General features: G+C 37.9%; 1 protein-coding gene across 6 annotated transcripts in view; it reads right to left on the bottom strand.

Annotated features, from left to right (window-relative positions):
* The window catches only part of PDE4B (phosphodiesterase 4B), a 565,055-nt gene that overhangs the window by 365,245 nt on the left and 172,356 nt on the right, over nucleotides 1-27,454 (bottom strand). For all 6 annotated transcript variants that reach the window (XM_074334882.2, XM_074334883.2, XM_074334879.2 and 3 more), the window contains one exon: nucleotides 22,562-22,800. In XM_074334882.2, coding sequence (XP_074190983.1) covers nucleotides 22,562-22,800 — 239 coding nt within the window. The remainder of the gene's footprint in view (nucleotides 1-22,561; nucleotides 22,801-27,454) is intronic.

Below are 27,454 nucleotides of genomic sequence, written 5' to 3'. Positions count from 1 at the left end.
TCCATTTTCTTACACCTTTCTCTGTTTGTGTTCATGATTCTCAAGGAACTCAGAAACTGGTGCAGTATTTTCAACAGCTGCACATGGAAACTATGGAGCGTTTTGTAATAGTAAACAATGAGTATTACTAATAAGTTTATACAAATGTAAATCTAGATGTAAAATGCATGAAAAGGTGATACGGATTATTTTACACTGGCAACTAGATAGACACTGGACACTAGAATTTTGGATAGCTTAATTTTTATAAAATATTCAATAAGAATTATGAAGTTTTCTAGAATATGACATAGTTTTCCACTTTATTTAAATAATTTAAAATATTATTGTGGATATGTCTATGATACTGGTGCTAAATAGTCAGAAAGAAAAGTTTTCAAGCAGAATTTTGGCCAAAATTCCAGTAGCATTCTCTGTGCCATGTATAGTTCATGGGTTGAATTTGTTACTAGAAGATATAGTCACAGCTGGACTATTAGTGATAATATTGTATGGATAAATTTAAATATTATATACAGTATTTTACAGGTCTGCCCCAAATGGAACGTCTCAGCAAGATACATATCAAACTTACCCTTTAAGTCATTCTTGGCACATAATGGGAATGCCAACTAAATGCTATTAAAGCAATAAGATTTTATTCAAACATAAGCGATGCATAAGAAGAAATAAGCAAAATGACAGAATATCCTCAGGTAGGAACACATCATGGTGTTTGGTATAAAATGTAATTAATTTTGAATTTGAAATACTCTGTAATAATTTAATGTATGAATTATGCTTGCTATTAGTAGTTAAGCAAAAGCATACAGAAACACACACAGATATGGGCTTGGCAACTTCATTAAAAATATAATAAAAAGTATATTTAAATTTTTTGGAAAAAAATTTCTAAATTGAAATAAACTGCATGTGAAATATGCATTCCAATAAAATATATGCATTCCAATAAATATAAAGAAATTAGAAAAAGGAGATGAAAACATTTCATATCATGAAGGAGAAGATTTGTGTACAAACAAAACTGAGACTCCATTCTGGCCATTCTGGGTCTAGAAGCTACCTGTATTCTCGCTCATGGCACCAAACCACACCAACTTTTGCTTGTCATCTTCTCTGACTCTCCTTCCCCCATATTCTAAGGACCTTTGTGATTACATTTGACTAGATTATCCAGGATAATCTCCTCATTTCAAAGTCTTTAAATTAACCACATCTGCAAAGTCCCTTTTTCATGTAAGGTGACAGTCACAGATTCCAGGGATTGTGGGGGCTGTTATTCCGTCTACACAGTAGACTTTGTTTTGTTGTTTTGTTTGTGTGTTTATTTTTTGCTTGCTCTGTGCTCTGTAAATTATAAATATATGTTGTGTGGGCCTCCAGTTTGTACTCTGGCACCACGACTGTAAATGTTTGAGGTGGGCCTGATATTCCCCCAAAACAGGAGCCTCGGTACTAGGAGAGTCTTGAGCCAATAGACTAGAATTGGGACCTTAGGAGTCAAACACGGGAGAGAGAATCCCTGCATCTCTCGTGCCCTAGATTCCAAGGACCAAGACATGCTCAGGGGGACTTCTGGATTCCAACGTTGAAAATGACCCATGTCCTGTGGGGATGGCCTGAGAGCTAGTCCCAAAGATCCACTGCAAATAGAGGGCAATGAACTGCTGATGACTAAGCAAACTACAATTTATTTCCATTTATTGATCACCGTCTATGATTCAGGAACTTTGCTAATTGCTTTGCTTTCATCATCTTGCTTAATTTTCAGAACAGCTTTAAAAGGTAGGCATTATTATTATCATTATTTAACAGGTGCACGGCCTTAGTATCATGATTAAGTGACAAGCTGGATTCAAAGCCTAGTTTGTCTAAATATAAAACTGGTGCTTTTAACCACTATAATATAATACATTTCCATAGTTTAGGAATCATTGTTATCTAATTATACATTGCTCTGAAAATTCATTTTCCTTTTATTATGGACAGGCCATTAGAAGAGTGAAATTTTCCAACTGTGCCATGGCAAGTAAGTGTTTATTTGGCTTGAGTGCTGAATGGGGCAGCACTGCCTGAGGCCAGCAGGATGGTATCGAAGATGATCAGTAAGAAATTCCCTCGGACAGTGATTCTCCAACTTGTGCAGACCTGGAAAAGTGATTTGTAAACTTTAAAATCACCTGGAATGCTTTTTAAAACACAGATCGCAGGTCCCCAGCCCCAAAGAGTTGCTCATTTAATAGGTCTGGGGTGGAGCCAATCATTTTCATTTTAACAAGTTCTCTGCTGATGATAATATTCTCGCTTAGAGACCACACTTTGAGAATTCCATCCTAAGGAAAGGAGTTCCCTTGAGGACAGAGAACCTCAGTGGACAAGAGGGAAACCACAGGTTTGTGCCATGGTTTTCCCCACAGGGAGATTCACCTTTCTTGCCAAACCTTGGAATATCAAGATTTGCTTCCTCACTGTGGGGATTCAAACCCAGCTTAGAATTCCAGGTGGAATTCTGATAGCGAAGAAGGAGAAAATGAAAAGGGGATTGTGCAGCAAGTAGGAGGAAGAATCCCAGGCTAGCACAAGGAATTTATGTATGGGGGACATAAAGTGAAAGACCACTTTAGGGCAGACTGTGGAAAGTGTCCTTGAAAGCAACCTTGATACATTCTTATGTGGATTTTTGGTTTTCAAAGCACTTTAGCATGCATCACCATTTTTCAAGTGTTTATGGGGAGCAGACTGCTCATTCTACAGTGTGCTTGGAGCTTTGGGGAGGAAAGAACAGGATGGTTCTAATCGTAAACTGCATTTCATCAACTCAGGAGACAAGGACTTATCTCCAGATCCTTCAAGAACACTGAAGCCCTGAGCTGAGCTCACATATTTTTTGCTTACAAAAAAAAACCACACAAATTCCCAAACTCAAACGGAGAAAAATAGGAAATCAAAATCTCATTCTCAACCATTTGTACATCACATTTGGATAATTCTCTCCTTTTTTTTTTTTTTTTTTTTTTTTTGAAGTTTCCGTCCCCTTTTCAGAAATAGTGTATAGTCACATAGAGACATTTTCACTTGTACATGGAAAGCAAAAAGGTAAAGCATTTCCACATTATGTCACACCATTCCAAATGGGACAATGTATATGAAAGGACTTGTTCTGTAATCTCTCACTTCAACCATTATAAAGTAAAGGTAAGAAGGAAGGGGGAAAAAATTGATGAAATTTACAAGGGCCACAGTTGGGGATAACAGTCTCCATTTGAGGATTCTAAGAGCTGACAGCAGACCAGGAGGGGAGATCTTATTTGCATGAGGATCCCTAGTCAAAGATGGTGAATTGGGCATTTGGGATTTATGGCCAGTGGGATTGAGTGTAATTGCACTAAAAAGAAGGGCATTTATCTTCCCTCCTAACCAAGCCTCGCGTATTTCCAAGCATTTTTAAGAAATACATTTCTTACCCAGGACACAGAATAACTCAGAGTTTGTAGTTCATGATATTGCCACATTGTTGTAGTGGATGCTACTGGTATCTGCTCAGATCCCCACCTCTGGCTGGTGCATCCCTCTCCCATTTGTTGTGATTGTTGGAGGCAACAATACAGAGAATTGCTCTGGACCAAATGGGAGCATCTTACCTGGGTGGCCACACCTCTCCCCACCCCATACCGAGGTTGACTGGACCAATGCCCTAGTAGCGTGGAATACAAAAGACCAGCCCCCCTTGCCTCAGTGTGAGACTAGCTCTGTCTGTCATTTGGGCTCGAGAATATCTTTGGGATCACACTGAAGCTAGTCTCTACTGAGATCACATTCTTGCTTGGCATTTTCTCCTGCCCTGTTCTGTTTCCCTCACCTCCCGCCTCCTCAGAGGATATTTTGAATAAATCATCTAAACAAAGATCCCCATCTCAGGTCTTGTTCTAAGGAACCCAACCTAAGACAGTTGACACCAGGGCATTCCTGGGAAGTAGACTCTAAAGATAGGAATTCTGAAGTTGGATCATTTCTGGCTGGATGGCAATGAGAACCCTATCATTGGTGACCCGTGAAGTACGGGTAGTCCTTGTAATGCTAGAGCATTTGTCTGTCCTCCACCTATGGCAACCTGTGATGGGATACAGGTGGAAGAACACGCAATAGCCAGAAGAATATTCCTGGTATTTAGAGGTATGAAGAAATAATAACTATAAGAAGTGTAGATATGGTTAGCTATTGCTAGGCACCATTGATTAAAGAGAGAAAATGACAGACTCAGATCTATAAACAATTTAAAGCAAAGTGTGACAATAAGAGGGATTCCTTGGCAGCATTTAAAGAAAATTTCTGCTCCTACAGCTGGACAGAAGTCATAGCAAAACAGGGACAGGATTTAATTGGTAGCAGAGCTTCAGAAAAGGCTGAATCTCAGCCCAGGCAAGTCTCTTACACAAACTCGAGGTCCGGACAGGGAAAGACTGGGACCTTGACATTAGAAGGGGGTATCTGTGTAGGCACAGTTAAGAACCTCGAATCCTGAGTTTATCCTGAATGTTATGGGCCTGCAGAAATGGCCAATCTCCCCTTATTGGAAGATAAAGCTAGACACACACACACATGCTTGAAGATCTACAAAGGCCTTAGAAGGCAAGTGCCTTAGAAGATATTTCTTGCCCTTCTCAAGATTTGCCCCACCTCCCCTCTTGGTTCATAATTAGAGTTAAATCTCAGCATAACCTGACTCAGGAAGTGCTGGGCCAGCTAAAGCAAAAGGGAAAGTATATGCCTACAAAGCTTCAGGACCTGGATAACACATTACCATCAGGAACTAGGAGTGATTCCTGATGGAGCTAGATCAAGAGGGACAGGACATAAAGTTGGGGTAGGAAGAGTTTGGCAATATGGTGAAAATGTCCAGTGATACAGGATTTAACACCCTGGCAAGGGTTCCGATGGCAGTTGTAACAGACTGTTGGAATGGCCCTTAGAAGCTTGAAGAAAGCATGTATTAACCAAAATAGAGATGCCAGAATTGCTGCAGCAAGGTAGGGAGGACGGGTTTAAAAAGCTCTGAGAAGCATTCATAAGGTCTACTCTATAAGATAGAAAACACTGTGGTTAACCATGTTGCTTAGGGAGCCCCAGAAGACACTCCCTGTATAAAGGCAATAAGATTAGGGAGATACCCTCATCATTCCATAGGCTGGGAATAATGGCAGGACATATTATTATATTACTGTTTTCCCTAAAAGCAATAGGGATGATCGGATCTGAGATTAGTAGAGGCCAGGTGGCCGCACATACCCATAGATTGGGAACAGACAGAATTACTATCATTTGTATCAAGTTCAGAAAGAGTTAGCAAGGCCTGGCCCTCAAACATGTATGAAAATGGCTCACAAAACATTGTGTTCCTATGGGCAAGATAAACGAGCAGGCAGTAAGGTACGCGCGCGAACACGCAAACAATGGAGATCAGAACTGATAAGCAGAATTTTTGAAGTCAGCCACCACCAATGAATAGCTATGCTCATAGACCCAGTTGTTTGACTTAGAACATGTCAACTAAAAGACCCTAAAATACCACTCAGATCTTTCCAAACTACTGAATGTAGATTGATGCTGCTCGTCCAAGATCCCAACATGGCCATCCCACGAAAAGTAGAGGAATGTGGAAGTCAGCTAATAAGTTGAGTCCAAACCATGTTTGTCTCACAGTTGTTACTGCTGGTCATTCTCTGGTCTCCAAATGAATAACTGGAATAAATATACTTAGCAATTGGCAGAACCCTAACTTTGTTCCTTGAATTGTAAAGTTAGAACTGTTGTTGTAGGAAAGCCAAGAAGGAGATCCTGAAAGTACCACTACCACCCCTCCCGGAGGATAATAAATTTTTAAAAATATTTCTATCATATCTGTATTACTTTAGTTTCCTATGGCTATTGTAACAAAGTATCACAAACTGGGTGACTTTGAACAACATATATTTATTCTCTCACAGTTTTGAAGGCTAGAAGTCTGAAAACAAGGTTTCAGCAGAGCCATACTCCCTCCAAAGCCTCTAAGGCAGGGTCCTTCCTTGCCTCTTCTAGCTCTGGTAATTCCCAAGCATCCCTTAGCTTCTGGTAACACATCTCCAATCTCTGCCCCTTTCTGTCTTACCTCTAGCTGCCTTCCTTCTATGTATCTGTATCTAAATTTCCCTCTTCCTATAGAGGACCATTCTACTCCAGTATGACTACAACTTAACTAATTACATCTGCAATTCCCCTATTTTCACATAAGGTCACATTCACAGGTACAAGAGGTTAGGCCTTCAACATATCTTTAGGGGGATACAATTCAACCCATAGCAGCACCTCAAAGGGATGGCATAATCAGTGCCGCCCTCAAAATCTTAAAGAATAAAGGACTGCTGGTCCCCAATAGAACCCTCTTTAATGTACTAGTCTGGCCCCTGAAAAAACTAGGGACCACAGAAGATTACAACGGATGACACAAATTAACCAAGCAGCCATCTCAATTACAGCTACTGTACCATATGTGACCATATTTATCAGAGCAGATTAATATAGTTTTAACTACCTGGTATGTCACCAGCAAACGTTCTCTTTTTCATTCTTAACAGAAACAAGGTTCAGAAGTTCCCATTCACACAGCAAAATAACAGTGTACATTCACAGTCTTGCCCCAGGCCCGTGTTACTCTCCTGCTCTCTGCCATAATATTGTCAGAGGAGCTTTCGATCATCTGGACGTTGGGCAGATCATCACCCTGGTCCACTGCATTGATGCTGTCATGTTAATCATACCTCATGAGCAGGAAGTGGCATGGACTCTGGATGCCTTAGGAAGACACATGTACTCCAGAGGGAGACAGAACCCAGAAAGATTTAGGAGCCTGGCACATAGATAAAGTTTTTAGGAGTCTAGTGTTCTGAGCATTCTGCGATATTCATTCCAAAGTAATGGATAAGTTATTACCTTGCATATCCTAGCACCAAAAAAGAACCATAATGTTTGATAGGACTCTGAGTTTTAGAGGCAGCCTATAACACACTTGAGAATACTGTTATGACCCATTTTTCAGATGATGTAGAAAGCTGTTGAGTAGAGCCCAGGGTGAAAACGTTTTGGCATAAGGTCCAGGATTGTTGCTTAAGCCACATCACCAATGATCCTAGAGTTATTTGAGGTAGCAAAATGTATTATATACAGTGCACACTCCTAGGTACTAGAAGGAAGCAATGCCATCTGCAGCAGAGAAATGATAAACAATTCCTGGCATGCCATTGGGCTGCAATAGAAACTGAGCATGAAACCATGGGGCCTCAAGTGACATGACATGACATGACATCAAGTGGTCAGAACTGCCCATCACTAGCTGGATACAGTAATATGCAAGAGACGGTTCATCTCTTCCCAAGTCCATGTTCTGTGACCTCACTCAGGCAGCATGAAATTAGCCATTGTGGAGATAGTAACACCACAGAACTTGGCAAATACTACAAACCCAAGATGTTATTTTCAGAGGCGATTACCAGCACGTCGCTGATACTAACAGACCCAACAAGTCAGGAAGTTAGGTGACCTCAGCAGTGCTCCAGCATCACATGGATGTGATACATGTGAGATCAAATTTGAGCAAGCCCAGATATATATATTTGTGCAGGGAGCTGTACAAATCTATGTCCGAAATCCGTATGTTATCTGTCACTATCACTGCAATGCTTCTCCCACATTTCACACCTATGAACTCATGAAGGGTGTCCTATGACCTATTGATAAAGAAGGAAAAGCCCAAGATTGGTACAGATCTAGGTCAACTCAGTATGTGGCTGTAAGTAGAAAATGAATTGCCATTGTACTACAGCGTAGCCCTGAAAAATAGCACTTGAAAGAAAAGAAGTGGCCTGAGATTGTAGTTTATGGACTAGTGACTTAGCTGGCTGATTAGTGAGGACCCTGGAACAAGCCCTGAAAGACTAAGTATAAGAAGATCTGGGTAAGAGGCATGTAGATGGATCTACGGGAATAGGTATTAAGTGTGGTGATTGTCTATTGCATGTTCATGCCTATCAGAGAGCATCCACTGCAGAAGAAGTGTAAAGAACACCAAGAACAACTCAGCCGGTAAATGTCAGCCAGACTCTCTACTCGGCTATCCTGAAGCCTGGTCAATGGTCTTACGTACAGGATAGCTTGAGTGGTACAGATGGAGACTATAAATGGATCCAACAGCATGAACTTCACGTCTTTGGTGCTTCTCTAGTAACTGCTGCCGTTTAATGTTGGGCTTGCCAGCAACCAAGACAATGTAGAAACCATCCTTCAAGAAGACCAACCTGTCACTTGGTAGCAAATTGATTACGTAGGATGCATTTCACCCAGGAAAGAGCTGTGTTACATCTAGCCAGGACCAACATGTATTTTTGTTGTGGGTTTGCCTTTCTGGCCCACAGTATCTCAGCCAGCCCATTATCCAAGGACTTAAAGTATATGATGACCACGTAATAGCAACTTGGGCCAAGGGATCACTTTACAGCAATGAAGTATGGGGGAGAGAAAATGACCAAAAGGTACACTCATCCTGAAGCTGCCAGCTTTAGAAAGCAATGTGATGGACTCTTAAAGTTGCCACTGAGGTGCCAGTTTGGAGACAACACTCTTGTAAGATGTGGCACTATCCTTTAGGGTGGGCTATGTACTTTAAACCCATAGCCATTACATGGTTCTCTACTTTCATATGGGAGAATACATGTGCCCAGGAACCAAGGCACAGAAGTAGGCGTGGCCTTGCTCATCAATATACTGTGTCTTGTTTGGGGTAGTTGTGCTTCCTCTCCCCATTATTTGGCAGCAACCTTACCTCCCCATGATGACTAGGGTCCATTATCCCTGCCAATATGGTAATTTCTTTTTTTGTTTACTGGTCTACTGGCAAAAGGAGACCAAAGTGACCAGAAAACAACTATAGCTTTAAGTTTAGTGATGCTCTTAATGTGTCTCCTGGTAGGAAGGCCCCCCACCTGGGAACCAGGACTACTAGACTCATAGAGCTGAAAGTGGGGTAATGGAAAGTCAGTGGTCTCCAAATTGCCAAACTCAAGTCACCCGCCCTGCCCACATTTACCCAACTTACCTGCAGTCTGAAAAACAATTGCTTTCTGTTTTCTGACTCAGGTCTCCTTGTTCCTGCTTTGCCAGGGCTTCTCGTTCTCTATTGTCTTTATTTGCTCTTTATCTTCCTCCTCCTTTCAAAGCCTGTCCTTTCCTCATTCTAAAAACCCACTTGGGAATTCCACTTCCCTCTCAATAAAAAACTCAACTATCATTTTATCTTCCAAGACTTACTAATCACCATCTCACACCCAATCTTGCTCTTGAGTTAGACAAATATTTTCCATTGCTGGACAATGCACCAAGCCCAACATTTTCTTTCACAAAAATATGTTCCTCCCATATTCTCAGTCTTGGAAAATTACGTGGCAAAAAAAATATTTGAGAAATGAATGATCCAGTGAATGAATGGTATAACATCAACACATGTAAGAATAGATTATTTTAGAACAATGATTCTTAAAATTTGAAAAATCTGACAATTTATTGGACCTTCATTACTAAAAATGCACACACTCCAAGACAACATATTCTTTCTAACAGTAAGAAAACTCTGGAGTTGTAACCGAGCCCATGGCTAGTTACTATTACCTATATGGGGAACTCAACATTTTTGGTTCCAAACTATGTATTGGAACCTGTGGTGTTTCTAGTTTTAACAAATGGAACCATGATTCTTCCAGCTGCACAAGCAAACAGCATGGATGGGATTGGTTTTTGATGCCTTCCTTTCCCAGACCTCTACATGCATTCTATCGCAAGCCCTATCAATCTACTTCTAAAAACACAATTACATCCTTTCACTTTTCTCCATCTTCTCTGGCAACTCTTTTTTTTTTTTTCAAATCAACTTCCCAACTTCCCACAATAATTTCTACTTCTATTTTGTCCATATCATTAATTATACCCATACCCCAAACACTATTTTTTAAAAGTCAAATCATGCCACACTGTTGTTCAAAACTTTATAATATCTTCCCATTGCTTTTAGAATAAAACAACATTCCTTACTATTGCCTATAGGTGAGTGGGCAATCGAACTGCTCCCTGCTTCTAAGTCCCAACTCCTTTCTCTCCCTTGCTTTCTGCACTCCAGACACACTGGCCTCCTTTCTCCTGTTCAGTTATCCTGGGCTCTTTCCCACCTCAGGGCTTTTACATTTCTAGCCCCTCTACCTATAACGTTCCCCGCCACACACACATACACACTTTTTGCATGCATTGGCTGTCTTTTATCATTTGGATATCAATCAAATATTATCTCCTCTTAGAGGACTTCCACAGTTACCTTACCTAAAATAACATTCCTTTGCTCAGCTTACAGTTTCTATCACATCAGTCTATTTATTTCCTTCACCACATGGTTTCAGTCTGTAGTTTTCTGTTAATTATTATAATCACTATTGTAATCAGCTTGCACCTCCAGGAACAGACTCATGCTTTTATCAGTTAAATAACCAATTTATTTCAGATCCGATAATAAGAAGACAGATGAAGGGATATTCACCTCTCACCACGCTGGCTGGCATACCCAGAGTTACCTGCACAAGTGGGTCTTTCTTGCCTGAGGGGCAACCACCTGACTAGCTTGGGCATTCTGTAAACCTCTTCCTTGCATGCCAAGTACAGCTAGTATTTGTTTTGAAGAATAATAGATTAAGCTTCATAGATTCAGCAGTATAAACCACACTTGTATAACTTATGTAAACTTGTATGACTGCCATTGTGGGATTCCTGATCTGGGCATCCCCTTCATGTAAACCTCCATGATAATTGTGTGTCTCTCCCAGTATTACTTATGATGCAGCTTCATCTGCTGTAACAGAAAGAAATCCATACTAAGAACAGAATTATATTTACTTCACACTAAAATCCAGCCTGTCACATGCTCAGGGCCCTATAGCTTTGCTGCTCCATCAGGCTGTGCTGTTACCCTGGCCACGTGGTGTGAGCTATCTCGCCACTGCTTACCCATTTCAGCCAGAAGAAAATGAAAGTGTGGAAGGAGACGAATACCCTTCAATGTTCTGGCCAGAACCTAGGTTCTAACTAGACTAGGAGGAAGCTTTAAGAAAGGCTAAAATGTAGTCTATTTTCTGAGTAGCCACGGGCTCAGTTACAACTCCAGAGTTTCCTTACTGTTAGAAAGAAGGAAAGAATGGATGTTGAGGGTTCTCTCCCACACAACCACCCCCCTCTTAGAATGTAATCTTCATAAAAACAGAATTTCTCTGCGCTTTCTGAACCATCATACCCCAGCTCCTAGAACAGTGCCTGGCACATCGTCCTCCTCTGGCCATTTTCCTTGCCTTTGTCCTGACTCAGCCATCCAGATTGCTCACTTGGACTAAAGCAGTATCCTTCTAAATTATCTTTCGGTATCCACTCCAATCTATCTTCCACACTGCCATCAAAGTGAACTATTTAGAATGAAAACATTCCCTCATTTCATTGCATTTCTTAAAGCCCTTCAATAGCTCGTCAGTGTCCTCAGGATAAAATCCGATGTTCCAGCAGGGACGCCGAGGCCTTTACCAACTGCATCTCACCACCTGTTCTCCAGCCAAATAAACCTGAATATTATTCCTTCAGTATGCAATCCTCTTTCATGCTTCTATGAGTTTACAGACATATTGTTCAACCCAGGAAGACTAGCTACTCAGCCGTCTGCATTACCTCACTACCTTGTACATATTACATCTGACATCATGTTGTGCTTTTTTTAATTTACATGTCTGCCTCTTCTACTAGGATATAACTACTGAAGGGATGGGCAGAGACCATGTCTGGTTCATCCTTTAGATCTCAGACCTGAGTCAAAAGCACATTACTTTTCTTGTCTCAGATGACCACATGTTTAAAGGATTAAAGCCCTAAGAAACCTGTTTTCTCTGGGCACTTAGAATCCCCTGCTGGATGTGGGGCTGCCCCATGCACAGGAATTTACGGATGTCAGGATGAATGACACATAGTAAACAACAAAAAATTCCTCTAGGAGAAAGGCACTGGTTCTATCTAAAGAGAAGCAAGGCTGAGAGGGAAGTAGCAAATGGGTTATTGTTTTATTATAGGTAAGAGGGTAGGGTGTGAGATGAGAGTTCCTAGAGAGGGCAGGAGTTTGCATGATTTGATTGTCTAGTTAGGGTTAGGGTTAGTTATAGTGCCCAGACTTTCTTATCTTTCCTAGATGTGGGATTAAGGGAAAAAGAGAGGTGAAAAGCTGAAGCTGTCAGCCATCAACCATCAAAACTGGAGTCTGTCTAGCAAAGGCCAAAAAAGCAAAAATAAACAAGTGAGATACATCAAACGAAAAAGCTTCCACACAGCAAAAGAAACAAACAAAATGAAAAAGCAACTTACAGGATGGGAGAAAGTATTTGCAAATCATATATCTGATAAAGAATCAGATATAAATATATAAAGAACTCATTCAACTCAATAGCAAAGAAACCCAAACAATCCAATTTAAAAATGGGCAGAGGACCTGAACAGACATTTTCCAAAGAAGACGTACAGATGGCCAGTAGGTGCATGAAAAGGCGTTCAACATCACTAATCATCAGGGAAATGCAAATCAAAACCACAATGAGCCATCACCTCCTCACACCTGATAGAATGGCTATTATCAAAAAGACAAGAAATAACAAGTGTTGGTGACAATATGGAGAAAAGAGAACCCTTGTGCACTATTGGTGGGATTGTAAATTGGTGCAGCCACTATGATGGAGGTTCCTCAAAAAATTAAAATTAGAACTACCGTGTTTCCCCCAAAATAAGACCAGGTATTACATTAATTTTTGCTCCAAAAGACGCAGTAGGGCTTATGTTCAGGGGATGTCATCCTGAAAGATCATGCTAGGGCTTATTTTCCAGTTAGGTCTTATTTTCAGGGAAATGGTATCACATGATCCAGCAATTCCACTTCTGAGTATTTATCTGAAGAAAACAAAAACACTAACTCAACAAGATATATGCACCCCTATGTCCACTACAGCATTATTTATAATAGCCAAGAAACAACATAATTGAGGGATAAATGGATAAAAAAAAAAAATGTAATGGTTTGGGGAGAGGGGTGGAGGTGAAATGGTGAAGGGAATCAAAGAGTACAGACTTCCAGTTACAAAAAAATAAGTCTGTGGGATGTAATGTACAGCACAAGGGCTTTAGTTAATGATAATGCATTGTATACTTGAAAGTTGCTAAGAGAGTAAAATTTTAAATGTTCTCATCGCAAGAAAAAATTTCTAAAACTATGTATGGTGAAAGTAACTAGACTTATTGTGGTGATCATTGTACAATATATACAAATATTGATTCATTACAGTGTACACTTGAAACTAATATAATGTATGTCAATTATACCTCAATTTAAAAAATGGAGTCTTTCTCTATTATGAAATACTATATACCGATGAATATACTTTGGTTAAAACCATTTTTGTTTCTTTTTTGCTTTACCTTAAGGAATAATGCCCACCTCACAAAGTTGTTGTGGAGTTATATTTAAATAAAATCAGGGAGAGGGGACAGGACATTATATATTATAATGTGTTATAGTGCGAGTATTATCTATACTGTAAAATAAAAGTATTACACCTTTTATTAGAATCATATAAGCCAATCCTATCTTAAGCATTTTCTATTAAAACCTGCACTGCCCATATTCTAATATAATTTTGACCTGATAACAGAATATATAAGCAATGAGGTATGGAGGGGATGGTGCATGACTTTATCCATTGTCCATTATCTCACATACTTGAGATGGAGAGCGCAGGGTCGGGGCAGCGGGGCGGGGGTGGCGGGGAGTTTGCAGATTGCTGACTTACAGATTGCAATGCTTAATGCACAAGTCAGAAATGCTGTTTCTATAATCAAAAAATTTCAGTGGGTGGTAAAAAGCCTGGTAAATGCTGAACAGATGTGTGTGTCATCAATTTCCCATCCTCACACCAGTTTTGCTCAATCGGTGGCATTTGTGCACAGCATCTGTGGGTATTTTGATCTTTAAAACAGGTCTTTAGGATCTGTAGTTGCAAGACAGCCCAAAAGTATAAAACATTTCTTATTGAAAACCTCATCAGACCATAAACTTGCGACAGACTGTGGGAGCAATAAAGTACATTCCGTGTTTCTGAGCCACCACCTCAGTGGGCTGACCGCTGGGCCCCTTTGTGATAATGGGAACCAACGAAATTGCTTCCAGCCTTTCAGAAAGCAGCAAGGAAATTGGCATCAACATCCCCAATGGAGGTGGAAGTTAGGACAGTGAACATTAAGGACATCACACCTAAGTTAATAGATGCCCAAATGGAATCATCATGTTCACAACTGAAACATTTAGAGAAGCAAAGCATAGCCCTCCGGCAGATGGAGATGGACAAGCAAAGTGATATTTATAATTTTCTTTGAGGGAATAACAAAGGAAGAGCCAGAACACTTTCTTATGAAAAAGTACACATTAAGAAAACCCTGAAACAAGACCCCCTGCTTTTTTTATCTTTGTGCCTCTTCCTATCCAACTGAAAATGCACTGACAATAGCCTGTTGTCTCATTCAGATGTCTGTACTCTTAAAGCACTACTGTTACCTACCACCTGGGAGTCCAATCCCACCGCAGGTCACTTGGCGTGGCATCAGGAAAAATAAAGGCCTCCTGACAAAAACTCATGCGTGGTGATCTGGAACAATGTATGCCTTTGGCTGAAAGGAGAGCAGAGGGCTCATTCCCCTTATTCTCGGCCGACGACCTAACCTCCTACTTCACTGGGAAAATCTAGGCCAGAGTTCTCAAACTGTCGTCCCCCAGAACAGTTCCCTAAGTATAAGCTAGGAATGTGTGAGAACTACAGATTCTTAGGTCCTATCACAGGCTCTCAGCTCTAGAGTTGGGGTCCAGCCATCTGATTTGCAGTAAAATTCCATGTACCCTGATATTTGACAACCCCTGATCTCCACCTTTGCAGATGAGATTCTCCTATTTCTCTCCTTGTCATTTCCAATATATCCATTCTGCCTTGGATTTACGTATCTCAAAAGAAGAGCTTTCTAATCTTGTCTGAAGTTCATCTTTTCACCTATGTTCCCCCTTCCACTATATTCTATATCAATTACTGCCCATCTCTCTTATCTGCAGTCTCTCTCCATCTACTGGTTCCTTCTGTGCAGCATACATGAGAGTCTCCAAATTATAGCACTTCTCCTTAATCTTGTCTTCCCTAATCAACTTCCACTCTCACTTTTTCCTTTCACTAACAAAAATTTAAATATTACTATTTTACTACTGTCCTTTCTTCCTCAGCTCTATTTTATGCTTTTTAAAAGTCTTATTTTGTCCACTTTTAATACCACATTCAGAAGACAAAAGAGCATATATGTACCTACCCAACAAAACTAGAGCGTCACCAATGCATTGCTCTGCATTCCTCCCCATCCCTCTGCCACCCCGGTTCAATCTTAAATCCAGTGCATTCTGACTCCATAACTGTACTAAGACTTTCACTAGTGTTACCAGCACCCACCGAATTATTAAAAGGTCTTTTCTCAGTCCTCATCTTTCTTTTTAATCTTGTTTATTTTAACAATCCCTGCCTCCTGACCCCTGCTTCCTACCCACTGTGACTTTGTACAAATCACTTCCCTTTTGGCCTTGATGGGTTTTTGTTGTTGTTGCTATTGTTGTTTTAAATTTTATTGGGGAATATTAGGGAACTGTGTTTCTCCAGGGCCCATCAGCTCCAACTCATTGTCCTTCAATCTAGTTTTGGAGGGCACAGCTCAGCTCCAAGTCCAGTCGCCTTTTTTTCAATCTTAGTTGCAGGGTGAGCAGCCCACCATCCCATGCGGGAATAGAACCAGCAACCCCCTTGTTGAGAGCTCGCGCTCTAACCAACTGAGCCATCCAGCTGCCCCTCTGGAAGCTCAGCAGCAGCTCATTGTCTTCAATTTAGTTGTGGAGAGTGCAGCCCACTGTCCCATGTGGCAATCGAACTGGCAACCCCACCACTCAGGGCTCTCACTTCAACCACCTGAGCCATCCAGCCGCCCCCTCAATCCTCATCTAACGTATACTCGGTGTGACCTCTATCTTTTGTAATGAAACCTTCCCTATGACTTAACTTCTCCTTTTGTAACAATTCTCCATTCTTCTTGTAATGATTATCATCCCACTTTTCAGACTGCTCATTTTCTGCCTTCTCCCTGGCTTCTCCTTCCACCTTATTTGTTCCCATGTTGTTATTATTCCTTAGGGCTATATGCTTAGTTCAAGATAAAAATTGATATTGATTAATCTCTGCATACTTGGTCTAGGCAATCTCATGCATTCCGTTACTTCATTACCACTTGTACATCTGTGATCCCCAAACTGTGATACAGACACACGTTTTTAACTGTTTCCAGACAATGTCCACTTGGTACATGTCTAAAGACCTTTAAACTCACCCTATTCAAAACTACACCCACCACCTTTCACTTCGTACTGTATCCACCCCCCACCTTTTTTTTTTTTTTTTTTTTTTTGCCTTCTTCATGGCATCACCATTCATCCAGTTGATCAAGCTGAAAACCACTATGTGTTCATGGCTTCTCTTTCTTGCTTCTAATCCACATTCAACTGAGCATCACTTCCCATCCATTCGACTCCAATGTTGCTCACATTGTCCTTCTCCTTTTCATTCCCACATCTATTTTCCTGCTCAAATCCCTCACCGTGTGTCATCCACCTCACTCTGAAAGTCTCCTGTCTAGTTTTCCAACCTACAACTTTTCTCTTTCCAAACAACCTCTACATTGTCTATTCTTTATTACCTTACTAAAATACAGATGTGTATTCACCTTATTAAAAAAAATCTTCAATGGCTTCCATTTATTAAGTTGGATAAAGCCAAAACTTCAAGACTCTTCATGTTCTAACCCTGCCCACTTTTTTTTTAACATGGATTGTCACATTTTATTGTTTAAAACTCAACTTTCCTACTTTTTATTTAAGCTATATCTCCACCCATACCTTCTCACATACCCTACACACTCTATGAGCTCTTGCATTCCTTGAATATCTAACTTTGTCTCAGGTAGTCATGGTCTTGTTCATGCTATTTCCTCTGCCTGAAATATTATTTCTACTTCTGTCCAGCAGATAGATGCTTACTCAGCTTCAAGGTCAAGGACAAATATAAGCTTTCACTGTTATTTCTCCCCTCCAAGTAAGAATTAATTGCTCCTCACCTGTATTCTTATGCTAGAACTAAACATATGGCATTATCATAATTTTCTTACATCTGTTTTTCTCACTAAAGTCTGAGGATGTTGAAGCTTCATTCATTTTTTTTTTCAACACTCTCCCCAAGCCTTTGACAACCACTGATCTTTTACCATTTCTATAATTTTGCTTTTTTTCTAGGAAGTCATATAATTGGAATCATATAGTATGTTGCCTTTTCATACCGAATTTTTTCATTTAGCAACATAAATTTAAGATTTATCCATCTCTTTGTGGCTTGATATCTTATTTCTTCTTATCACTGAATAATATTCCACTGTATAGATGTACCATAATTTATCATTTTACCTATTAAAGGGCATCATGGTTACTTCCATGTTTTGGTAATTTTGAATAGAGCTGTTATAAACATTTTTGTGCAGGTTTCTGTATGAATATAAGTTTTAAAATAAGTTTAATAAATACCTAGGAATGTGATTGCCAGTTCATATATTAACATTACGTTTAGCTTTATAAAAAAAATTGCCTGTCTTCCAAAGTGGCTGTGCCATTTTGCATTACCACCAGCAATGAATGAGAGTTCTTGCTGCTCTACAATCTTGCCAGGAATTGGTACTGTCAGGATTGTTTTTATTATTATTTTAGTCATTCTAATAAATGTGCAGTGGTATCTCATTGTTTTAATTGGCAGTTCTCTAATGGCAAATGATGTTGAACATCTTCTCAAATCCTTGTTTGCCATCTGCATATTTTCTTTAGTTAGTTGTCTCTTGAAAACATAGGCCCATATTCCAATTCGATTGTTTGTTTTCTTATTATAGAATTTTTTAAGTTTCTTGTATATTTTGGGTACAAGATCATTATCAAATATGTGTTTTTCAAATGTTTTCTCTTAGTCCATGGCTTGTCTTTTCATTCTCTTAACACTGTCTTTCACAGAGAAATTTTTAATTTACTGAAGTCCAACTTTTCCATTTTTTCCTTTATGGATCATGCTTTGGTGTTGTATCAAAAAACTTGTGGCCAATCCCAAGTTCACCTAGCTGTTCTCCTATATTTTATCTTCTAGGAGCTGTATAGTTTTGCATTTTATATTTTGGTCAACGACCTATTTTGAGTTAATTTTTGTGAAAGGTGTAAGACTTGTATCTAGATTCTTTTTTTTGTGGGGGGAGTCGGGATATGGATGGCTAATTGTTCCAGCACAACTTGTTGGAAAAACTGTCCTTTCTTGACTGAATTGCCTTTGCTCTTTTGTCAAAGATCACTAACTATATTTCATGGGTCTTTTTTTGGGCTCTCTATTCTGTTCCTTTGATCTATTCATTTATACTTTTGCCAATATAATGCTATATTGATTACTGTAGCTTTATAGTAAGTCTTGAAATCAGATAGTGTGAGCCTTCTAACTTTTTCTTCTTCTTCAGTATTATGTTGGCTCTTCTAGAGCTTTTGCTTTTCATATAAAGTTTAGAATCAGTTTGTCAATGTGTACAAACCAGTTGCTGGGATTTTGATTAAAACTGCTTTGAATCTATAAATCAAGTTGAGAAAAATTGCATCCTAATAATTTTGAATCTTTTAATCCGTGACCATAGTGTACCTATTTATTTAGAACTTCTTTGATTTTCTTATCAGAATTTTGTAGTTTTCTGCATATGCATCCTATACATATTTTTAGATTTATATCTAAATATTCCTTTTTTTGTTTACATGCTACTGTAATTGGTATTTATTATTATTATTTCAAATTGCAACTGTTTATTTCCAGTGTATAGCAAAACAATCAATCTTATATATTAACCTTGTAACCTGCAACTTTGCTAATACTCATTTATTAGTTCCAGGAGGTTTTCTTCTTTGTTTGTTTTGTCAATTCCTTGGTAATTTTTGCATAGACAATCATGTCATCTGCAAACAAAGACTGTTCTATTTCTTCCTTTCTAAACTGTATCCTTTTTATTTCCTTTTTTTGTCTTATTGCACTAGCTAGAATGTCCAGTATAGTGTTGAATAAGTTTGGTCAGACAGGACATCCTTACTTTGGTCCTGATCTTAGACAGAAAGCATCTAATTTCTATTAAGTACGTTAGCAATTGCTTCTTTTTTTTTTTTTTAAATACAGGTCTTCAAGTTAAGGAAGTTCCCCTTTATTTCTAGTTTGATGAGAGTTTTTATCAGGAATGAGTATTGGACACTGCCAAATACTTTTTCTACATCAATTGATAGGATTATTTAACTGATCAACTGGGTAAAAAAAAATATTCTTGCTATATTTAAAGAAACTTTTAAAAGCTTGAAAATATCTGCAATGTGGCAGGTAACCCTAAATTGGCCCCCCAGTGATGCCCACCTCCTCGTATTCATGCCCTTGCACAATTCCTCCCTTTTTATGGGGGCTAGACTTAATGAATAGACTATGTAAAAGAGATATGATGTCACTTCCAAGATTACATTGTAAAAAGATTTTGACTTCTATCTTGCTCACCTTCTATTTCTACCCATCTATCTATCTCTCTATCTATCTATCTGTCTGTCTGTCTGTCTGTCTGTCTGTCTATCTATCTATCTATCTCTATCTCTATCTCTCTCCCCTTGCTCTGAGAGGCCATGTGTCTGGCAACTGATGTGTCCAGTCAATAAGCAGCAAGGACCTGAACCTATCAACAACCATGTGAGTGAGCTTGGGAGCAGATCCCACCCATCCAGTCAAGCCTTGAAATGAATGCAACACTGGCTAATAATTTGATTCAAGCCTTGTGAGAGACCCAGTTGGAGGCACCCAGCTAAACCACAGCTGGATTCCTGATTCACAGAAAATTTGAGATAATAAATGCTTGTTACTTGAAACCACTAAGTTTTAAAACTATTTGTTATGCACCAATAGATAACTAATACATGAAAAGAAAATTACATAAAATTACCTGGCATATTTAAAAAGTAAATAAACACAAACTCTACAAATAAAAAATACAAACTAAAAATTCAATATGATAGATTTAACAGCAAATTAGACATTGTTGAAAAGAGAATTAGCAACTTTAAGAAAAATAAAAAGCAGTTACCAGAATACAGCCCAGAAAGACAAAATAATAATAATATATACATATATATGTATATGTATATATATATGTATATATACATATATATATAGATATATATATGGAAGAGAGTATAGTCAATGACTGACTATTCTCACACTTTACAAAGTATCCAGATAATTTGAAATAAAGCAGACATGTTATAAATGAACTACTATGTGGTGTTAGCTGACTATACGATATAAACTCACTGGATAATAGCTAAATTCTCTATTTCACTATAAACTACTGACACCCAGCATGAAGCTACTGATACTTGAGACATGTTTTCTAATTTTCAAAGTGATTTATTGGCTAATGATTAAGAGAAGAGAAATTAACATTTGGTGACTGTCTAACATGCTTTTTACTAAACTACCATATTTAATCCTCACAAAAGTCCATCATGTGAATACAATTGTTCTCTTTGTGCAGATAAATACATGCAACTTAGAGAGGTATACAAGCATGTCCCAAACGTCAGGGTCTGCATTTTCTACTTCTATAGGAGGGACAACGCCACAGCTCCTACAGTGTCCTAGAGTTAAATGAACTCAAACTTTGCAAGGCACTTTTTATTTGGAGTACTATTCTAACAGAAACAGCACCAACCAACACCTGCCAAGACTGAACTCCTACGGTGCCAGTCATCACCTTTTTAGTTGCTGGATTTAGTTCTGGGGTAGACATCTGGGATAGTAGTAGAGACCATCAGAGAGCTCAGAAAAGTATAAATTTACCAACTGCTGGGAAGCATTTCAATACTATAACAATAACAACTGGCCCCACTATACATACCATTGTCAACCTGCTGAAAATAAATCTGTAGATATCTTTAAGACTCCAAATCTGTGATTATACAGAAACATAACCGAAACTAATCACAGAAGCGATATGATCAAGTAAACAATATCGAAACAATACGCTCATTTTAGTTTTCAATGATTAGCTATGAGTGTTCTAATGTTAATTCACCTGAACAAAAGATGTAATTCAGTGCTTCACAATTTTTTAACCTGTTCTCCCTAGAATGTGTTAACATGATTCTCTATCACATACAGACTGTTTGGTGAACCATTTCATGCTAACAACTGTGATACTTGGAGTCTCAGTGATGTAATTCTTAATGTATTTGATAACTACCCATTAAAAGATGTCCTATATCATTCAATGAGCACATACGGGCTACTGTAGAGCTCAGCATGTGGCAAGGATATATGACACATCATAAAAATCACAGATTTTAATGGTTTACTGAAATGATATTGTATAATAATTTAATATGTTTAGTCCTTCTACTTAATAAGTGATTTGAACAAAAATAATTTTAAAGGCACCATATTATTATCATTTAAAATTATATAAAATATTGAGAAAACATTTTTCATTTTAATGATAATACTTCATGTTATGTAAGCAGGCCATTCTTGGAAAATGTTTGAAAATTATGTAGACAATAAAGAAACAAAGAGAAAATGCTAATTATTAAATATATGATAAAACACATATTTGAAGCAGAGTCATGGCACAATTTTAAGGACACTATTAAGGTTATATGTATTTGATTAATTTTTCAACATTCGATTAAAATAGCCTTTTTCTCAAATATAGACTCTGCAAAATAGTCCAAGCATCTCTCACAGCACAATTTTCATTCCTCTTTTGATTTACAATGAAGTGCTTTATTTTATAGATAATCACAAACTGAGATTAATAAAGTGGGATTATAATAAAAAGAAGTTAGGAATAATATGAAGACTACAGCAATAAGAATATCTGTGTGTGTATATACACACATATTTTTCCTTTAGGTACTCTCATAGGATTTTGCTTTACTATTATAAAACACATTGATTCTCACTAAATAGTTCTTTAAAAAACAAAACAAAACAGATCACAGGCAGTGACTTTTCTTTCCCTTGACATTAATAAAAATGCATCTCATTTCTTCCTCAATAGGCTCCTTGCAACCTAAAGAGGTAGAAAATTTCCACTGTTTAAAAGGCTTCGTCTTGCTACCCAAAGGGAAACAAATTGCCGAATATCAATAGCCTTAGTTATCCCACAGATAATTAACAGTTAATAACAGTGAACTGTATTTGGAGTAATTGGAAAATAAAACTTAGAACGGACATTTCATTTTGAGGCTACTCACCACTCCTGGCTTACAGTTGTAATAGCAATGCTTGGAAGTGTCATCAAAGGTAGCGTGGTCGGTCTGGACATGCCATCACCCTCGGGAGTCCTGGCCCTTTCACTCTGTCTTTGGGACAGTGGTGGTAGCTGTAAGTTTCCCGAGCAACACCTTCTCCCTCGCCAGAGGTCGATCCCAAGTGTGTTACTAGAAGAACTGTACGATTTACTCAAGCTACATTCAAAATAATCTTTAACATTCTGGAGGAACCACAGGGAAAGAAAAAAAGAAAGAAAATGCAATTGTTTAAAATGATGCACAGTAGAGTAAAATAAGAATCTAAATAATCAAGTTGTCACTCATAAAGTCCTGATTCATTAGCTCACAATTAGAATCTAACACTGATGTCAAAAGCTTAAGAGAAAACAAGAAAGGGGGAGTAGGGAGGGTGTTAATTCTCATCTTTTAGAATAAATATATCAGTTGCATATTCTTGATGATTTTTAGGACTGTAGATAATGTTTACCATTTATGACATGTGGATTGGAGGGCTTTTTATCTTCTTTCTCTTTTTAAAATTTTTCTCTTTTCTTTCTTTCCCTTTGTTTCTTTTATTTTCTAAAATGAAAGCTCATAATTAAAAATATATTTAGGAAATCAATGATCCCATTCTGGAACATGGGAACAAACTATACTGGCTAAAGTATAAAAGTTCTTGTTTAGAATTCTAAAGTAAAAATATTTTTTATCATAGGACAGCAAGATATTGACCATTATGGAATTATGAATGACTATTATTATTTCTTTTTATTATTCAAATTATATCAGAGCTCAGAAAAAGAAGAATATAATTTATCCAGTCTTGAGCTGAACAGCCACGTTCAATATTTGCTCAAATGCTGACTGACATGAAGGGAATACTTGTGAGAAGATAAAGGCGCTGTGCTATAACCAGTGACAAGAGTTATTCACTCCTCTATAGCTCTTGGTGACTATAGTTCCTGGTACTATTGGGAGTGGGGGTCCCAAATGAATTGCTCTGGTGTACCATTCATATCAGCTCAAAGACAGAAGATGTTATACCATTACAAATGGCCACTGATGGCAACTTGGAGTTTAAAATATATATTAATAATTGTCACTCTCCACTCTATCTTAACAGGGAATAATGGAAGCCCTACCATCAGGCCAAGTTCTCTCACCTGAACAGACTGGTACTTCCTACTAGCACTTCAGAACAGAACTAGGCGAACCTGAGATTAGACCTCCTGAGGTTTAAACACAGAAATATTCTCTGCACCCCACTCCTCCACCCATCCCTGTCTTAGTTCATACAAGAATAATTAACTCAAGTTTAAGGGTCTGTGTTCATTCAACAAATATTTGTTGCATTCCTATCATAGTTTTGTATTGTGCTACTTAAGAAAGATACAACAGGAAAAAAAAGGACATAGTAAATATTCTCCTAAAACTTATATTCTAATGATTTATACTTATCTGATCCATGCAAGACATTTTGGTAATGGAAATATGGACATGAATAGGTCTGATAATTTTCAGGGACCCTATTCTCACTACCTAAAAATGGGATATCATCATATTTTCTTTCGCTTGACTTATGGTTTTGGAATACTATTTATTTGAGATTCTGTTATTTGATAAGAGGAAGAAAAACCAATCTAGAATATTCCAGAGTTTGAAATATTCTAGAACGTGTCCAGTGTTTTACTGTGTAGTAACTTGTAATTATATTAAATGCACTGTAGGCCTAGCACTTATTATAGTCTCTGTGTGTGTGTGTGAACATGCACACGCGTGCGTGCGTGTGTTAGAAGTAAGAATCTGAGGTGAAAGCTCACTATATATAAGTTTCTTTCTCAAAAAACTTACAGACTAGTTAAGGAAAGAGAATATCTAAAGTCTTCCTAAAGAGATTTAAGAATAAATTAAAATTTAGAACTCATAACTATAAATCAGCCTAGCTCCAAATATGCATGATGTAAAGAAAGTGCTTGCACAGTACACCTGAAGCTGAACAATACTGAATGCTAACTATAATTTTATATAACTATATATATGTATGTGTATTTCTATATTTGTATGTATATTGTTACAGAAAGCAGAGTACAGCATTGGGAATAGAGACAGTGGAAATGTAATGGCTCTGTGCTATGTCAGAGGGATAGTGGATAGGGGGTGGGGGGTTCACACAGTGTGAGGGATATAAATGATAAACATCTAAGTATTGCTTTGTCTTGTGCACCTGAAACTAATAAAATTTAAATAAAAGTGCTGATTATCTGGAAAGCAAGTCTTGAGTATATACTTTACCTACTATACAAGAAATACTGTACCAGAGAACAAAAATAATCATATTATTTAGTTCAATCACCAATCACCATAGTCTCCTAATAAAGTTATTGGATATGTTTTCTCTTTTAGAAAAAGGAAATATTACCAACTAGGTTTGATAGTAGTAAATGAACTAAATGGGTACTTTTTTGATATGTGTTGTTTGAAAAATCACACCTACCATAAAATATTTTCCACACTGACTTACCCACAGGCTTAAATTTACAGATTTGAAGTCATTCTTTGAGTTAAAGGAATTGTTTCAAAAGACCTCTGTTAATGTGAAAATGCATTGCCACGAAAGCATATAAAGGAAAACCTTTTTATAAATTAAATTAAATGCTGGAAACACGAACATTGTTTTACAAACACTCATTAACCCATGTAGAACTATTCATAATTACCTCAAACTCTCTAATTTACATTCATAATTTATACAGTAGTAACATTCTCAAAGGCAAACTCTGATTCTGTCAATTCTCAATTACGGATTTTGTGATCTTGAGCTTATTTTCCTATTGTAACCTGTCTGACTACAGCTATCTATACACCACCTACCAAAACAAAGACTTTTGGGAAGGGAAGATGAATTTGAATGTTACCTTTGGAAATCACAAATTTTAAAATGCACCGCTGTCCCTAAAATCAACTTATGTCTTTATAGTTACAATGGAAACAACCCGGTTTGGGATTATCCTCATGATCTTGGATCATCTTTATTTATGGAAGGAGAACTGACTCTGGGTGGTGAACACACAATGGGATTTACAGATGATGCTATACAGAATTGTACACCTGAAATCTATGTAATTTTACTAACAATTGTCACCCAATAAATTTTTAAAAAATCAATATTTTTCCAATGTAATTCCAAATGGTTATCACAAACGAAAAGCTAGTGTGAAACCCTGAACCTAAGTAGGAAACCGTTGCAGGGAGGAAGGGAAGGAGACACCAAAGGAGCTCTTTGTTCTATCCCCATATCAAAACTAACCATGTTAGGACCACTGAAGTGTCTGGATGAGGCATATTGGTGCCTAAGTACTCAAGGCATTGTTGTTCTTGCTATTGTTTTGTTTTGCCTTTTGTTGAGTGCATTTCAGGTATTTTTGGAGCTTGTTCCAATTTTTGAAGTCTTATGATTAAACTCATGGTGAGAAAACGAGATTAGGTATTTCCAGGGACTTCTAGTGTGCTTCTGTGCACATTCAATTTAGAGAACAGGCCAGAGTTTTTCAAACCTTATGAAACTAGAATTGGAAATTATGGGAAGCATCAAATGACACTTAGGGCCCTCATCAAGACTAAATGACATGGTACTCGATGAGACAATAATAAAAGCAATTTTGTCTTTGAAAAATGTGGTTTTATCATAGGCAACTACTACTGATTATGAGAGTAGTTTTCCTAGAGATAAGTTATATATATATATAGAATCTCTCTCTCTCTCTCCCTCCCTTTCTCTGTCTGTCAATTAAACACATATCTCCTCGTATCTCTACTGATTTTCCCCTTTTCAACTCCTTCCCAAATCAGCAACTCCCCCTCTCTAAACAATTCTGTAATCCCTTTAGTCATAGTTAGTTGCTCATGTTCAGCACTTGAATAACACTTAATTTACCCCTCACTTCTGGAACTTAGTTCACGAATGCAAAGTATTGAATGCATATCATTCCTATGTCATTCATTGTACCAAGTTATTTGTGTGCTTCAAGTATACGAAGGCAGTAGCCATGGTTATTCATTTGTGTATGCCCACAGAGCCAAACATAGTGTCTTGCACGCAGTAAAGGCCGTTGCACATGCTGTTCCCTTTATGAGAAATGTCCTACCCCAGATCTACACAGGGTTCACTCCCTCATTGCCCATTGGTCTTCTCTGTCCATATGTCATGATATCCATATGTTCTCTGTCCGTATGTCATCTGTTTATCTTCCCATAAATACTCTCTTCTCTCCATCCAATCATTCTTTGTCCCTGACCAAGTTCATCTTTCCGTATAGCTCGTATCATAGCTAGAATTGTTTTATAATTCACTTATTTATTTCTGCCTTCTCCTCTGGAATATAAGCTCCAAAGGAGCAAGGACTCTATGCAATTTCTTGCTAGAACCTAACCAGTGCTTGGCACGTAATAGGTGCTAAATTAATATTAGGTAAATATTTAAATCATCGAATAAACATTTGCTGAGTGGAAATAAATGAGAATATAATAAAATATCCTAGACCTAAGGGTAAAATCTTACTTCAAGAGTGTGGTATATAAAATGTAAGGTCTGCTAAGTTGCTCTTGTTGTGAGGGAATGGGTACTCTGCGTAACATTTAGTATGATCTTTTGCACTGTACTCAAAAGGTTGAGGTGCACAGCAAAAAGTTCTACATCATCACTGCCTACTAGAAATAAAGTGCAAGCCACAAATGGAGGTCAAATATGTAATTTTAAATTTTCTAGTTGCCACATTTAAAAAGTTTTTTACCTGTTTTTGTTCTTTTTTAGGAACAGGTAAAATTACGTTTAGTAATAAATTTTATAATGAATGTTACTTAGCTTAGTATATCCAA

Source organism: Rhinolophus sinicus, chromosome 14, assembly GCF_057876585.1.
Source record: "Rhinolophus sinicus isolate RSI-liver-muscle chromosome 14, RSI-T2T, whole genome shotgun sequence".
Classification (NCBI taxonomy): Eukaryota; Metazoa; Chordata; class Mammalia; order Chiroptera; family Rhinolophidae; genus Rhinolophus; species Rhinolophus sinicus.
This window is presented reverse-complemented; position numbering and strand designations above follow the sequence as displayed.